Below are 17,353 nucleotides of genomic sequence, written 5' to 3'. Positions count from 1 at the left end.
GAGTCGAAGAGCCCACTCATTAGAAAAGACCCTGATGCTGGGAAAGATTGAAGGCAGGACGAGAAGGGGATGACAGAGGAGGAGATGGTTGGATGGCATCACCGACTCAAAGGACATGAGTTTGAGCAAGCTACGGGAGATGGTAACTGACAGGAAAGCCTAGCGTGCATCCCTGGGGTCACAAAGAGCTGGACATGACTGAGTGACTGAACAACAAAGAAAATCTCCAAATACTTGGATACTAACCAATCTACGTCTACATAAACCATGATTTAAAGAGGAGGTCTCCTGGGAAATCGAAAAATGCACTGAACCAAAAGGAAATGAAACTACAGCTCATCAAGAGCTGTGGATTACAACTAAAGCAGTGCTGAAAGGAAAACGCAGAGCACTGAACGCATATATTAGAAAAGAGGAAAAGTCTCAATTGTCTAAGCACCCATCCTGGAAAGAGAAGAGCCAAATAAATGTAAAGCAAACACAGGAAGGAAATAAAGAGCAGACATCAGGGAAATGAAAGACAAAGAAAATCCATAAAATACAGCTGGTTCCTTGAAAAGGTCAATAAAATTGACTCATCAGTCTAGCATAACTGATGAGTCAAGGTCTAGAAGTTGATCAAGGAAAAAGAAGCGTCCTTGAGATGGTCACAGCACACACCACCTTTGTCTTGGTAGCGCTTTGACAGGGTGCACGGGAGGGAAACCCTCACCACAGGAGGCCTTCCTACCGTCTCCAAAGGGGGAACAGGGCCTAGAGACTCCCAGACATCCAGCATCGCACCCCAGCGAACTCAGTGTCCACGTCATGTTGCTCATCAGCCGGGCTGGCAGCACCTGCGGGAGCTCTGTTACAGTTCGTTTAAGCAAAGATGAGTAGATGAGTGTGTGGCTTCACAGGGTATTCAAAGCAGGCAGCCTCTGAATGGCTAAAAATATGCATATTGGGGCTAAATTTAAAGTAACTGAGTGTATAAGTAAAAGGTTGTTGCTGAGCCACGAAAGACACCGGGAATCTTGGCCTCCAGAGGAGAGGAATCAATCCGGGGCCAGTGACGAGCCTTGATCACTCAGCACTTCTGTGAAATAAGCACTTCCATGAAAGCTTCTGTGAAATAAAGCTTTATTAAAGTATAAAAGAGATAGAGAAAGCTTCTGACATAGACATCAGAAGGAGGCAGAAAGAGTGCCCCCTGCTAGCCTTTAGCAGTACGTTATATACTATCAGCAAGCTGTTAATGAGAAAGAGGCGATGTCTCAAACTCAGAGTGGCGCCAGGCCCCTCGCCCACAACATGCGTTTTGAGATAACACTGGCACCGGTGAGTCATCCTGGGCCACAAAACGGTTGACATGAATCTTGAAGAAAGGCAGGTTTCCAGGTGAATATATCATTTCATTAACATAGATTAGGAGAACAAGGTATGAGTAACACATACTGGTTTGTTGAGCCCTTACTGGTTCTGAGTCTTAAGCGAAACCCTAAAGTTCTTAAGCGGAACTTGAAGACAGAGTCGAGGGTAAATACACCAGGGTCATCATGGCAACACAGAATTTTAAAAGAAACCTCCTTTAAATTTTGTATAGAGAAGGAAAAAAATCTGACACTTGTAGTTTGTTTTCTCCTGCCGCTTAAAAGAGAAATTTAAAAAATGTCTAACCCTTGCAGCCCATTTCCTCCGTTTGGAGACCCCTGGCCTTCCTGCCTGTTACCCTTTCATTAAGAACAGAGTTTGGTGCCGGCAGGCTTCGGACTACCGTCTAGGCTGGTTATGAAGAAGAAAACCGCAGAGGGACCAATACGCAGGGCTATTTTAACTCATTTATGTAACAAAGACTGACAACAACAGCAACCACAAAGAGGGCACAAATGGCCGATTTCAGGGCACAGCACTAGACCCAGCAGGGCAATGAGGAAGTGACAGTGCACACTTTAATCTGTCAACGACAGTAACACATGAAATAGACCAAGTCTTCGAAAACAAAAAGAACTACAACTCACCAACGTAAAATAATTTAAATAGTGATATAACTATTAAGGAAACTGAATTTGTAATTTTAAAACAAAAGAATACTCAGGCCAGGGTGGTTTTACTAGAGAATCCTATAAACATTCAAAAAAGAATCAACACCAACTCAGACATAAATGTTTGCAATATTTTCCTAGAAATAAGAAATAAAAGCAAACATAAACAGGACCTAATCAGCTAAAAAGATTTGGTACAGTAAAAGAAACCATTAACAGAATGAAAAAACAATCTATCGACTGCAAATATTTGCAAATAATGAGACCAACAAGGGATTCACTTTCAGACTATACAAAGAGCTCATCCAACTCAATATAAAGAAAATGAATAATCCAATTGAAAAATGGGCAGAAGACCTAAATAAACATTTCTCCAAAGAAGACTAACAGATGGACAACAGGCACATGCAAAGATGCTCAGCATCACTGATCATCAGGAAAATACAAATCAGAACCACAATGAAGTACCGCCTCAGGCTGGTCAGAATGGCCACCATCAAAAAGTCTACAGAGAACACATGCTGGAGAGGGTTGAGGGAACCCTCCTATACTGCTGATGGGAATGTAAATTGGTGCAGCCACTACGGAGAAGAGTTCCTTACAAAACTAAAAATAAGTTGCCATATGATCCGGCTATACCACTCCTGAGTGTATATCCACAAAGACAAAAAAGCTCTAATTTGAAGATACACCCCAATATTCATGGAAACATTAAGTACAATAGCCACGACATGGAAGCAACCCACGGCATCAACAGGCAACTGGATTAAGATGTGGTGTAGGGGCCTCCCTGGTGATCCAGTGGTAAGGACTTTGTGCTCCCAATGCCAGGGGTGTGGGTTCCATCCCTGGTTTGGAAACTAAGATCCTACATGCCTCGTGATATAGCTAAAAAATAAAATAAAGGTCCACAGAAGTGGTGCATCAGTGACCCAAGATGACATAAAAAAAAGAAAGATGTGGTGTATATGTACAGTAGAATATTCCTCAACCATAAAAAGAATGAAATATTGCCCTTTGCAGCAACATAGAGAATATTATACTCAGTGAAGTTAAAGACAGATATTATGTGATATCACTTGTATGTGGAACCTAAAAAAAATACAAATGAATCTATATACAAAACAGAAGTAGACTCACAAACATAAAAAACAAACTTATAAGTACCAAAGGGGAAAGGTGGGGGGAAGGCATCAATTAAGAGTATGGGATTAACAGATACAAACTTCTATACAAAAAATAGATAAGCAACAACGATTTACCACACAGCATATGGAATTATATTCAATATAATAGCCCAGAAGGGAAAATAATCTGCAAAAAGTATGTAAATGAATCACTTTGCTAGATGCCTGAAACTAACACAACATTGTAAATGAACTATAATTCAATAATTAATTAATTAAAAAATCAAACCCAGTTAGAAAATGGGCATACACCATGAACAGGCATATTCACTTAAAAGAATATACCAATGACAAATAAGAATGTGAAGATATGTTTAAGATCATTAACCAATAATTAGGGAAATGAAAATAAAGCCATCATGACGTGTCACTACACATCTATCAGGAAAGGCTAAAATAAAAAGTCATGACAACAAAAAAGCTGACCAGGATGCACAGAAACTAGATCACTCATACATTGCTGGAAGAAATATAAAATGGAACAGTGAATCTAGAAAACAGCTTGACAGTTTCTCAAAAAAACTAAACACGCCACCAGATGACTCAGCAACTGAACTTCCAGGCATTTACCCAGAAAAAATGAAGACTTATGTTCACACAAAACCCTGTGCATGAATGTCTATAGTAGCTTTATTTGTAACAGCCAAAAACTGAAAAGACCCAGATGTTCTTCAACAGGTGACTGGTTAAACAAATTATACATGCAGATCAAGAAACACTACTCGGCAATAAAAAGGAGTGAACCATTGATACTGCAATAAGCTAGATGGATCTCCAGAGAATTACGCTGTGTGAAAATGCCAATCCCCAAAGATTCTACACTGCATGATTCTATTTACTGAACAGTCTTGAAACAGATGAAAAGATTGGTAGTTGCCAGGGGACAGGGAGGGGTGGGGACAGGAAGAAAGAGTATTTGGGGGCACAGGAGAGATACTTCTGCTGATAGAAGTGATCTGTATCAGCAGTTATGGCCAACATCAACATCCTGGTTACCTTAGAGTTTTGCAGGGGGGACGGGGAAATTTTCTATTTTTCTTAAACCTGGCTATGAATCTATAAAGATCTCAAAAGGACAATGACTCTGTAAGTTTACTCTGCACATCCCAAACTGAAAGGATTACTGAAGGATGGGCTTCACAGAAGTCCTACCTAGAGGGAGGGAAGCAGGTGAGATGCGAGGTATGTGCCCTGTTTCCAGTCTGGAGATACACGTGTTTGGGTGATGCAAACACAACCAAGGCAACCACTCATTCCCTGTAGGTGACAAAATTCCAACTTAGGAAGAGGTTCTACTCTGTTCCTCCTGTGGATGACGGGATGTGAATTTCACAGCCTCTCTCAGAGCTGAGTGCCTTCCCGTACAAACGTTCTCCCCTTCGAGCATAAGGTTGGATCGCTTATCACAGCAGCAAATCTCTTAACACACCAGGCACATAGCCATGGATTTAGCAGAAAATGTGCTGATTTTACTGATTTATTTGTTTTTACCATCTGTAAAAACAAATTTTTTCTCTTTCTTTGCTTGAAGTTGGATGACATACACATTGCATGTCATGTATGTTTTACACGTCAAGTGCACAGTGCCTAACAGCTACCAGGAGCAGAAAGCTAGCCATGTCACAGAGGAATTAATGGAGGGGTGTAAGATACATTGTTAGGTTGTATATGATAACTAAGTGTGAACCAAATAGTTTTGTCCATTTGAGTGGGATTGATGTTGTTTTATTACAGTGGATGTTGCTTTGCTCAAAATGACAAAGACATTTTCTGCATACAACTTACGATCATTACATTCACCTGATGAGGGTTTCCTCAGAATGAGTTACGCTGTAGGGTGGCGGAAAGACCATATTCTAAAACAGAAAATCTAAAATAGATATATGCTACTAATGTACTTTGGCGGGGGGCGGTGGCGGGGGGTGGGGGGGGGGGTGGCGTATTGCATGGCAGGCAGGATACATTAGTTCCCTGCAGTGGAAGCTCAGAGTTTTAACCATTGAACTGCCAGGGAAGTCCCTGTATTTTTAATTTTGCATGATAAATGTAGAATGAAATAACAGGAAAGGTATCGAGTAATTAGAAATCAGTCTTGGGCAAAAGTCAGTCATTGAGGAACACAGACGAATTCACATCAGGAAAAAATGGCCTTCACTGAAACAGCTAACACAAAGCCAGGGGAGTAACTCCAGGGAGAAACCTCATTTGGAATGTACTGACTCGTTTTTACACTCATTTCAAGCAGCCTCCAATTTCCTGGAGCACGGGAGATTGGCAGCACATGCTACAGTATGGCTGTGGCCACAGGGACAATGACAGCCAGTGGCAGGGAACTGGGCGCTGGGCCAAGAAGGGGCGCTAACAGCACCACACATCCAACAGCTGACCCCCAGCCTTCAGAGACAGCACCGCACATCCAACAGCTGACCCCCAGCCTTCAGAGACAGCACCGCACATCCAACAGCTGGCCCACAGCCTTCAGAGACAGTCATGCTGGGTAGACCAGATGCCCGCTGCCTTCCTAGTTTCTCGCACAAGCACTGGTTCTGCTTTTAAGGTTCCCAAAGATTTGAAAGGAAGCACAGGTGGAAGATGGCCTTGACTGCAGGATTCACTCCATGTATTCCACTTCCTGGGACAATGGGGTCATCGGAGAATGGTTTCTGGCCTCTGATACCAACAACTGAGATAAGAAAGCCTGAAGATCTGGAGGACGCATCCCTGTTGCAGATGCAGATTCACAACGTACACCTGTGACCATGGAGCAGATCTGGGGAGGCAGGGCCTGTGAGGGCCGATTGTGAAGGGAAGCTCATGAGGGTCGGCTGTGAAATGCCCAGGGTCTGACCCCAAGGGGAGCCAGGTCACCTGAGGTGGGGGGCCGTGAGAGGCTGCAGGAGAACTGGGGAAGTAAGAGGATGCAGATAAAACGTCACGAGCAGCTCTGACCAGAAGCTTAGGTAGGATGGAAAGTAAAGCCGGGGCAGTGAGAGGAGGGGGTAGTGTGGACGCCAGCAGACAAGAAGTGACCACAAGAAAAGCGGATGACTAGTGACGCCCGTCCCTGAGACTCAAGAGATGAGATCTGAGTAGAAGGCAGGGCTGAGTCTCAGCCGGGGACACAGGCAGCAGGAACAGGCCTGAGGTGAGGCGTGGAGGTAGACAGACACGGGTGGAGAAAGGGCAGGAGAGCAGGGAGGCTCCTCAGTGCGGCCCCTTTCTCCTCCAGTCATCTAGCGTAGGGGAGCTTGCGGCTTAAGGAGATCACAGGGAAGGTTTAAAACAACCGATGCAGAGGAAAAGCAAGAGGGCCAGGAGAGGGGGAGGTGGCCAGGTACCAGTGAGCTCCCTGCCAGAGGCAAAGGCCACCCGTCTACAGGATCTCAATGGGAGAAGAGCTCTGTCCACAAGGCAGCAGGCAGGGCAGGTGGTGGAGAGTCAGGCCGGGCTTCCAGGGTGAGGGCAGCTGAGGAGCGGACAGGGGAAGGCAGGGCTGCGGGCGGCACAGCTGAAGACAGAGCAGCTCACCTCCTGAACAGAAGGGGCTGGAGGGGCATGGGACACCAGGCAGTGAGTAGCTGGGGATGTAAGAGGTAAAAGCCTGGAAGTAGGGGCAGAAGAGAGGCTTGGGAGGGGACTGGCGATGACATCAAGGAATCGAGAAGCCAAAGCTGTTGAGTGACTCCTGCGTGGGGACCCTGTGGCTGCCCAGGGCGGGCAAGGAGCTGGGGTGGAGCAAGGGGTGGAGAGCAGGACCCCAAGATAGGGGACCTTGCGGGGCGGGTAAAGGAACAGCCACAAGGACACCGGGGAACAGCAACGGGGAGGAGACAGGAAGGCACAGAACATCAGACGACACGTTCTTCAAACAAAGCTCTGGTTTACTGGGTGGCAGGAATCAAGCAGCAGAGCCCCTGGCAGAGCGCTGGCTGAGGCAAGGTGGCCAAGTGTGGCGGCAGGAGAGCAGTGAGCTGCAGGCAGCAGGGAGACACACACACACACACACACACACACACACACACACACGGCCGGGCTGAAGGCCGGGTGCTGGGCTTTGCCTGCGCCACGTGACAGCAGAGAGGACCGTGGCACTGTGAGTTCATGTCCAAGGCACAGGCCCCCAGCGCTGCTCACGGCGGAGGGCGGGCTCCGTACCGCGTGGACGAGCGCGCGGGGATCTGACCCACTGCAGGTCTGAAGTGTGCACCCAGGTTCCTCAGCAGGCGAGTAAGCCTAGCCAGCAACCCAGCATCAAAACCACAAGTTCTTAGGTGATTTCTACTTGATGTAATAGTATTTTTTTAAAAAAAGAAAAGAAATTATTCTCCTGAAGTAGAAAATGACCCAGAAAAGGAAGCTGGTAGCTGGTGAAGTAGACAGAAATGAAGAGAACTAAATAAAAAACAACTATCTTTAACCAGGAAACAAGTTAGGATCCTTTAAGGAGTAGAATGTTAAATCTGATTGAGGTATTTGAAAGGAAAAACTCATTTAAAGAAATAAAGGCAAGTTGTTTGTCAAAAAGTTTTAGAGAACACTCCAACTAGGGTAATAAAAGGGGAAAAGCTGAACTGTTATTTTTGTATTTGAGGATTCCACAGACAGTGTGTCTTTCCAAACCACAAGTTTGAAGCAAGCATTGAGTACATAATAGTATCTGCAACTTTAGAGATTACACATCTATGAAAGCACCCCTCCCAAATGGGAGAGGTTTTCAGCATTAGCACCCACTTCCCAATTCTGTCTTAAGAGTTAGATTTTGACTCATATCAAATATCCAGTGTTTGTGGAGAATATGCCCCTAGAGCTGTGCGATCCAGGGGGTCACCACTGATCAAAGAGTATAAGGAAGAGAAGATTTCTGTGGGAAAGAAAAATAGAGTACGAACTTGACTACCTTTGAGAATGAGTTCAAATGCCAGCCCCGCTGCCCTCAGCTCTGGGACCCTGAGCAGGCACCTAGCCTCTTAGTTTCCTCACCTGTAAGTGGGTCCCAGTGTTCACCTTACTCTGTCCTGATGAGAACAGAAAGTACTTTGTGTAGATTATTCTAATTTCACCCTTTATCTAGAGATTAAGATTATAATTCAGGCTGCCATACCCATGGCTTCCTTAATAAGGAAAGATTTCCTGATATAAGGGAAACAGAGTAACAGGTCAATACCAGAAGAATCTTATTCAATGATATTGACCTGAAAGGTACTTTAGTCACATGACTGCTAGAAATGACACTGTTCTTGGTAAATGTAACTAGAGAAAATTTACTTTATTACTAAATAATACATATAAGAAGAAATACAGAGAGGGTCAGTTTTAACTTATAATGCTTTTTATAGTTGTGAATATTTATTGAACTTGTTTATCTAAAAACAAACTTTAATATCAATTTTACCAATAAAGTTTTATTGATGTTTAGACTAGGAAGGTCTCTATGGATTTTAATATTAAAAAGACAATCCAAAATAAGGACTTCATTCTTATAAAGGTATGTGACAGGTATAGTATCCTAGTTTACTTAGGTATTTATGACAGAATTACTTATGGTGCTAATTTAAGGAAAGTGGGAAAATAGCAATGGTCATCAAATAACTGACTTTCATTTCCCCTCCAAAGCATTGTCATGGTCAAGGTGGTTCTGAAGGTGAATGTTAGTCTTCAAAATACCAAATACTTCTATCAGTTTCACAAAGACAGTAAGAACAAAGATTAAATGAAAGTATATTGTGTCTGCAAAATAAGAAAAATTTCACTCTTCCTACGAAGACCAGGGACTCTGACCTGTACACAACCATGGCGGGGCCCATGCCCTTTCCACAGCTCTGCTGCAGCTTCCACACTGGAGAAGAGACATCTAAGTGTGTCATCTACTTCAGTAAGATAACTAACTGGAAGAAATTAAGTTCAAACTGAACTGCAGCTGACATTTTTTTTGGAGACTAGGAGGCACCACTGCTGTAGAGGTCTATCTAACATTCAGGCTCCTCTGTCTGTGGAATTTTCCAGGCAAGAATACTGGGGTGGGTTGTCATTTCCTAACTCAGGGGATCTTCCAAACCCAGGAAGCGAACCTGCATCTCCTTTGTTTCCTTTACTGGCAAGCAGATTCTTTACCACTGAGCCACCTGGGAAGCCAGAAATACAGGCTTCAGACAATCATAGCCAGACATTACCTGCCTGTAAGTGGTCCAGGGCAGACACTTGACCTAACTTGGCCCAATCACATAGGAAGGACGGACTTTATTTCATAAACATGGGAACGCACTCCTCTTTTCTGTGGATGTAAACAAGGAAGGGTACTCAGATTACATGACTCAGGAAATGAGAGAAGAGGATAACACGGTCAGAGGAGAGAGATGCTAAGAATTTAGGTCCCTGCTAACATGACTGTGCTTCTCAATAAAGCAGTCCTGAAACCTCATCTATAGCTATTTGCAAAAACACATTTTCATATCATCCATGCCACCTGCAGTTGGAAGCCTACTTGATAAAACGACCAAAAGAGCTAACTATTTACATCTTTTAAATGGAAATTTTCTTATAAGCATAATTAAAAAGAATTTTTTAAAAAATTTTTGGTCATGTAGAGTCAATTTATAAACAGAGTTAAGTTAAGTTAAGTAAACATGGATATAAAACCAGGGGAGTACATTTAACAAATACATATTTAATAACTACCAACTGCTAGGTATTTTAATATTTGGTGAGCACAGATTCAGGTCACCTGCTGTCTGTCCATTCGGCGGGGAGAGGTCTGCCTGGGTGCCCCAGGCCCCAGGGCAGGGCGCAGGGCCCCCTGAAGAGCCTGATGGGCACACCGAGGCCTGCCTCTGGGCTCTCGTAGCTCCAGGCCGCCAGCTGCCATCTGACTGTTGCGTTCTCCGTACATTCAACTGAGCAGGGGTCAAGTCCTGCCACCCAAGAAGCACAGCAAAGGTGCCTGTGCACCCTCGGTTCCAAGGCACTGGAAGCTGATTTCAGATGTGACTTCTTGAGGGAAGTCCATTTACAAAAAGAATGCCTGGGTAACCTCTTTAGGGGACGTCTGAATTCGAGTTGCGTTTATGTCACATACAATGTAAAAACTGGTAGACTTTACCGTAAAGAACAGAATTAAACTAACCTTCCAACTGGCTTTTCTGCTCACCCTGGCCTTCTGTTTCATGTTCTGTAGCAAGGAGGGAAACAGACCACCTACCTAGTGGAATCAAAGCAAAGGCTCATTCAGCCTTCCCCGCAGGCTGTCCAGGGACTGGTCACAGCATGAGAGACAGACAGTCACACAAGCAATCCCCTGCTTTCAAAGAGTCTGTGGTCTGGTCTCAAAAGAGACAAGCTTTGTCACCATTGAGAGTTGACTGAATTGCAAAACAGATCTGCTAAGTCCCCACAGGCAGCAACGAGTGTTTCTTTTATGAGGACGGCTGTCATAACCCATGTAAGCAAGTGAACCAGAGAACCTACTGTAATGAAGTGAGCACATCGCACATAATAATATCGTATATTACAACAAAAAAGGGAGACATGCTGTGTTTTTAAGTCCTCAGTCTCTTTTCTGGAAGATTAAAAATTCATACTTAAAAATGATAAACCTCCTTCTAAAATACATCCTCTCTGAACTTCCCTGGAGTCCAGTGGTTAAGAATCCACCTGCCAATGCAGGGGACACTGCTTTGATCCTTGGTCCAGGAAGATCTCACATGCCATGGAGCAACTAAGCCTGTGGCCCCGACGGAGGCCCAGCAAAGCCAAACAAATAAAGTTAACTAATAAAATAAAATAATACTCTCCCCGTAAATTATTAGTACTTTATAAATGGTGTCCTTCCCTCCATATCTAAATATTAGCCACTTTAAATGCCCAAAACCTAGCACATAAGAGAAACAGAAAGAGTTATAAGGCTAAGGTCACTAAATGTCAACACATAGGTAGGTACCATTCTGAGCGCAGTGTTGCATCTGGCTCTGGCAGAGCAACCAAGTGTGATTCCTCCAGGTATCACATCTGTCATTATCAGGGATTTGTTTATTGGACAAATTTCTCTCAATGCAAACTTATTTTTGTTTTGAAAGCTCAGTGGGGATTACCAAGGGAGACAATTTGTAGAGACAGAGTCCTTTGACGTATGTGCTGTGCTGAAGTCCACTATCCTCTACATCTGTCTTTCGTGATCCATCTTTTAAATGACAGTACCCTGCACATCACTTCAGATTTTGATTCACAGCTAAAGAGAAGCAAAAGTATTCATCAAACACACAGAACTCAACCCATTACCAAGATGAGACTGGCAGGGAAAGCTGTGACATCCAAAGACAAGTGTTACAGGATGCATAGGAATCAAAGGTTTGCCCACAAACTATTTTCACTGGTGAGTATTCTAATGGTTATTAGAAGTCTGAGCAATTTCTAGAGGATGGTTTAAGAAAAAAGGAAATAAACAAAGAAACTTCAGCTTCCTTCTTATTCCAAAAAATATTCAGAGCAAAGATTATCTCCTAGGCAAATGCGGAAAACCAGCGTCTGTGGAGTAGCCATGGGTAATCAGTTGGATTTGGGACATAGGCCAGGCTACCCCTAGGCCATCCACATGGAAGAAGTAGGTAGGAAGTTGAAACAAACGTATTTTAGCTTGAAGGACTGATGTGGCTAGAAATACTTAGGAGACTTCAGAGAAAGGCAAGCAACAGGCAAGGACTGGAATGCCTCACAGTTCAAAGGAACATGAAAAGTTCTCATAAACTTTTGATTTCTCAAAGACCAGTGTTTTCAAACTTCCATGGCCTGGCGGCACCACACAGAACAGTGCCCTGATAATGCAACTGTGGTCTTTAGACCAACAGCACCTGCATGGCCAGGGTGCTGCGCAGGTGCAGAAGTGAATACGCAAAACCAGACTTTGCGTCTTTCACACACCAGTGGGCTGTGGCACGTGCAGTTGAGAACCATGGTGGTAGTGTTCCTCAAATTCTGGCCTTTGTTCACCAATTTTCCATGGTGACAAAAATACAAGCATTTAAAATGACAAATTCATTCAATTTAGGGAAATACCCTTTATTCTGAGGTCACATGCTTCCTCTGTTGACATTTTTTATATGCCCTAACAAAATACAGTAATGGCAATTAAGTGATCTCCCTAACAGCAAGTTATCTCATACTTCACTGGAACCAAGGTGAATTTGAAGACGTATGTCCTGTGCCTAGAATATTCTGCTTACTCCACTTTGCCTTCTCAGGCCTAAATTTCTCCTTGAATCATACTCTGACTACTATGTATTGGTTTCCCATGGCTGCTATAACAAAATACCACAAACTGGATCGTTTATTTCGTAGTCTTCATAGTTCTAGGCTACAAGTCCCAAGTCAAGCTGCCAGTCAGCCTATCCGAGGACTCCAGCGAAGGGCTCCCTCCTTGCCCCTCCCCAGCTTCTGGCGGCTGCTGGCCACTCTTGGTGCTCCTGGGCTTGTAGTTCTTCAAACCACATTCCTTCCTTCGTGAGTCCACATCCAAACTCCTCTCATTTTACAAGAACTCCAATGCATGAGAGCTCAGCCTAACCCGACATGACCTCCTCTGAACCTAATTACACCTATAAAGACCCTGTTTCCAAACAAGGTCACATTCACAGGGTGCCTGGGCTTAGGACCTGAACATACCTTTTGGGGGATACAATTCAACCCATGGCAGCATACAGTCATACATTTTAAAAAGAAAATATCCTGATAATTCTCAAAATTATATGGTAAATACTGTAATACTTTCAAACTAAAGCACAAAATAAAAATATTACGAGTACACTGTAATAAAGCTAGTACAGGACCAACAATGTGTGTTCTTGCTTCATAAACTGTTGTCATGGTAGAATGCATAAATTACAGTGTGTATAGAGAAGTGACTTAGATTTTTTTCCTCATTCTCAAACTGCCTCAGCCCTTAAATCTTTTTTTTTTTTTTAATTTCTAGCATCTTCTATACCACTTACACTTTTTAGCTCCTTTCTGAACATCACTGCTTCATATTAATATTTGATTTGTTAGTTTTTGTCTCACAAATCTTGGTATCAGAAATCACCTAAAGCCAATCTGTGATCAACCAATCGAGCTCCTTGGGAAGTCCCAAGCCACATCAACTGGCCAGGCCTTTAAGAATGCTTAAAGTATCTGTGAAGCACTGTTTCAGTTTAGGGATAATCAGCAGGAACTTTCAGTCAGAAATCTGTATGCTTGAGATTTCAATGTTGTATTGCAATATTACATAAAGTATTACATAAGGTGTGGTATTCATGTGGTTGGTGCTTCTGGAGCAGCAAAATGTTGAACACTAGTCACTGGAGGGTGAAATACTGCCTTAAAAAGCTAAAAGGCACGCAGACACAGCTCATGAACAGTACACTGGTAAGCAATAGTTCTTCATTTTTCATCATATCCCTGTCAAACTACAGAGATTCCTTTTCCAGAAGAGAGAAAGTGAGCACAGAGTACTACGGAGTTTAAAGATTAGGAAAACATTCCTTTACCATCTAAGAGGCAAACGTCTGGAAGGAGGGAAACTGTTTTCCATCTGGGAAACAATGCTATGCAAATCTATCAATGATAAGTGAAGGTCATAGCTTGGTTTGGGGTGACTTTTATTTTGGGTTAGCACTGTGAAGTGCCACACTTGCTCTTGCTAAAACTAATTTTCTATGTGTTTCCCTTAATTTCTTCTATTAGAGGGAAGCTAAAAAGTAAAAACATATTTGGAAGCTACCATGAAATAAGAGTAATAAAGGTCAAAGCCTGATGAACAGAATTTGATCAGTTGACCTGTGATGCTCGATGAGCTCTGTCTGAAATGGAGATACCATGTTTTATCAAGGTTATCATTTCATACGAAATATGGTGTCTCCACTTCAGAGGAAATGGCAACCCACTCCAGAATTTTTGCCTGGAGAATCCCATGGACAGAGGAGCCTGGCAGGCTACAGTCCATGGGGTCACAAAGAGTTGGACACAACTGAAATGACTTAGCATGCAAACACTGTTTCATATGGGGGCTTCCCAGGTGATGCTAGTAGTAAAGAACCCGCCAGTCAATGCAGGAGACATAAGAGATGTGGGTTCTATCCCTGGGTTGGGAAGATCCCTGGAAGTGCGCATGGCAACCCACTCCAGTATTCTTGCCTGGAGAATGCCATGGAGAGAGGAGCCTGGAGGGCTACAGTCCATAGGGTCACAAAGAGTCGGACACGACTGAAGCAACTTAGCATGCATGTTTCACATGAGACAGATGAAACACAAAAGCTCCATCTTCCAGTCCTCCTCCTAACTCATAACCCCACTTGGTTTCTTACTTGGACTCTGCACTGCTCCCATGTGCTCCTTCTCCAGGTCAGAGAGGAAAAGAAAGTGTGGGGAAAGGAGCACTTGAAAAACAAAAAGCAAAAGCGTAACCAACACTTGCTGGAGAGGCAGACCACGTGGATGTGGCAAGTGCAGCAGCATGAGAGGCTCCGACAACACTGATCCTTACAAGCCAGGGGTGTGCTCTCGGACTCCCTGAACCTTCTAGGAATAGCTGTCTTGCTCCCAGTGTTATCAAGAACAGGGCAGGTACCAGGCACAGGAGTGGCTGAAGGTGGAGCAAATGCCTGGGTGCTTGAGGGGCCTCAACCACAGTCCTCTTACAGGCATCCTGGATCCCTCAGGGCCTGGGCACTTGTAGACCAGTTCATGCCTCCGTGCCTCAGGTCTGAGTCACATTTCTTTTTAACATACCTTCAGAGACCACATTCCTTCAGAACTCCAGCCTGGGTTTGTTTGTTGTTTTTTTTTAACATTCATTAGTATCATAAGTGGATTAACACTGTATCCCCCAACGGACTGTAAACTTGCCAAGACCAGAACCGTGCAGGTGGGTACCTTGCAGTGTTGGAAACCACACCAGCCCATAAAGCCGGTCCTATCTGCTGACAGAAAAGGGGCAGCACGCCAGGGCACACGGAAGACATGATGAATTTGACTAGAGGTAATGTTTTTGAACTCGAGCCCCTCCCTGGGACTGTAAAATCCAAATTAGACTTAATCTGAGAATGCACAGAGTGCATAATCAGAGTGACTCCAGACTGGTAAACACTAGTAAACCTTGATACAAAGCAGAGATGTACTCCATTGTTTATTTTTGCCACGCAGGACAAAAACACACATTATGAATTGGGAAGGCTTTCGTTTATTAAAAAAAAAGAAAATCTCTGCTGGCTGCCTTCGGGTGTGAGTGCTACAGAAGAAGCAAAAACCAAGCAGAATAGGCTCTGCTTCCGAGGTGTTTATAGTCTTGCAAAGACACATTTATAAACAGCCATCATACAGCTTGAAAGATCTCTGAAGGAAGAAATGCCTATCCATAAGCCCTTGTAATATCCGTGCAAAGGAAGGAATTTCAAGCAAGGAAAGGTCAAAGTGGAAGAGCCGAAGAACACACTCAACTGCAGGCGTCGTCCCAAGTCCTTCACATACCTCGCTGGGGACAATATCGCAGTCTCTAATGGGCTTCCCTAAACCCTGAACTAACATCAGACCAAGAAACGGAAACCCTACCGGCAAGTACGCGGAGAAGCAGCAAGCAGACCCTCGGAGAAGCAGATCACATAGCCGGGCTACCCTCGGGCGGCCGCGCCCCAGCACTGGGATCCCGGTCCCCGCGCCCCCGGCCCCGGCCCGCGCCCCCCGCCCCGTACCGTAGGTCTCGGACATGGCCGTCTGCGACATCTTGGGAGCGGCTCCGCCTCTCGCGGGGCGCCGCTGCGGCTCCGCCGAGCCGGCGGCAGGGAGGCCGGGGAGTCGGCCGCGCCTCGGTGGGGTACGCGAGGGGAAGGGGAGAGGAGGAGGGAGGGGCCCGTGGTCCCCAAGGCAACTGCCGGCCCCCAGCTGCTGCGGCCCCGCCGGACTGCGGGCTCCGCGCAGGCGCACGGCCCCGCCCCGCTGGTCTGGACGCCGAGGGGAGGGGCAGGGGCGGAGGGGAGGGGCAGGGGCGGAGGGGAGGGGCAGGGGCGGAGGGGAGGGGCAGGGGCGGAGGGGAGGGGCAGGGGCGGAGGGGAGGGGAGGGGCGGAGGGGAGGGGCAGGGGCGGAGGGTAAGAGGGGGCGCGAGACCCAGTCCTCGCTGGGGGCGCGCGCACGGGGCGGCTGGGGCGGGTCCGGCGAGGGGCGTAGCCAAGCCGGGGGCGCGCGGCCCCTGCAATGTCTGCAAGGGTCGGGAGAAGCCGGCGGCCTGCAGGCCCGGAGGTGACAGAAGGGGCTGGGGGTGTCCGGGGCTGAGCCAGCAGGGTCCGCTCCCTCACAGGGAAGGCTGAGTGCCCGCCTTGGAGAGGAAGGCCGCCCTTTGCCAGGTGGGCCGCCTCCGCAGACTTGGTCGTCGTCATCTGGGGCACTCGGCCAAGGAAGGACTTCCTCTGAGCTGTAATGATCAACCCGCGGCGGGGTGAATGTGTACCTAGGAGGCGGTGGCCGCAGGTGTCCAGCGGGAGGCCAGCGCTGCCGCCTGGGAGGCAGGCTGACTTGCCGGGGATGGAGCTTTCACTCCTAACCTCTGGGGCCCTCGCCGGTGGGGCTGAGCTGGCCTCTGGGGAAAGCTGACAACATCTCAGGATGTACCTGTTCCGAAGAGTCCCTAGAAAATTGTAGTCGTCGTCACCCCTCTGCACTCCAATTTAGGGGAATGTGGCCTTTGGACAGGAAGCATCTCTCGGCCCTCAGCCGCGGGTGTATTTTCTACGGGTAGGAGTTGTTGGTTGAATATTTTGATATAAGGAGTACAGCTGAATTCAGAATCCCCTTCTGTTGGCAATGTAGTGATAAACAGGAAAAGATTTTTGGATGGGATTTTGCTCCACTGGAGCATGATCAGGACCACGTGGTATCGCATAAGACTCAATCTTGTTCAAAAGACACAGTAGGTATGCCCTGGCTAAGCTCCCAAGTGACGTGGGTGGTGGGGGCAATGCCAGAAAATACATTTTACTGAAGTCCATTTGAGTCTGTCCTCCAAATTGGCATCAGTCCTTCCCTGGTCATTCCTCTCCTCCCCAGCAGCTGTCTGGCTCTACATGGTTCCTCTCTCTGATTCTCCTAGAAAATAGATACTCTGCTTCTATGTCACAGAGGAGCCTTCC

At 45.8% G+C, this 17,353-nt stretch overlaps 1 protein-coding gene across 4 annotated transcripts in view; it reads right to left on the bottom strand.

Annotated features, from left to right (window-relative positions):
- The window catches only part of RAB4A (RAB4A, member RAS oncogene family), a 74,522-nt gene extending 57,633 nt beyond the window's left edge, over window positions 1-16,889 (bottom strand). For 3 of the 4 annotated variants that reach the window (XM_061404767.1, XM_061404768.1, XM_061404765.1), the window contains exon 1: window positions 15,922-16,618. In XM_061404767.1, coding sequence (XP_061260751.1) covers window positions 15,922-16,603 — 682 coding nt within the window. In that variant the 5' untranslated portion in view covers window positions 16,604-16,618. Of the gene's footprint in view, window positions 1-15,921 lie in introns of all 4 variants that reach the window. The other variant, XM_061404769.1, reaches the window with a different exon arrangement.
- Window positions 16,890-17,353: the final 464 nt, after the last annotated feature.

Source organism: Bos javanicus, chromosome 28, assembly GCF_032452875.1.
Source record: "Bos javanicus breed banteng chromosome 28, ARS-OSU_banteng_1.0, whole genome shotgun sequence".
In the NCBI taxonomy this organism is placed as follows: domain Eukaryota; kingdom Metazoa; phylum Chordata; class Mammalia; order Artiodactyla; family Bovidae; genus Bos; species Bos javanicus.
The sequence above is the reverse complement of the archived record's forward strand: the minus strand, read 5'-3'. Positions and strand labels throughout refer to the sequence as shown.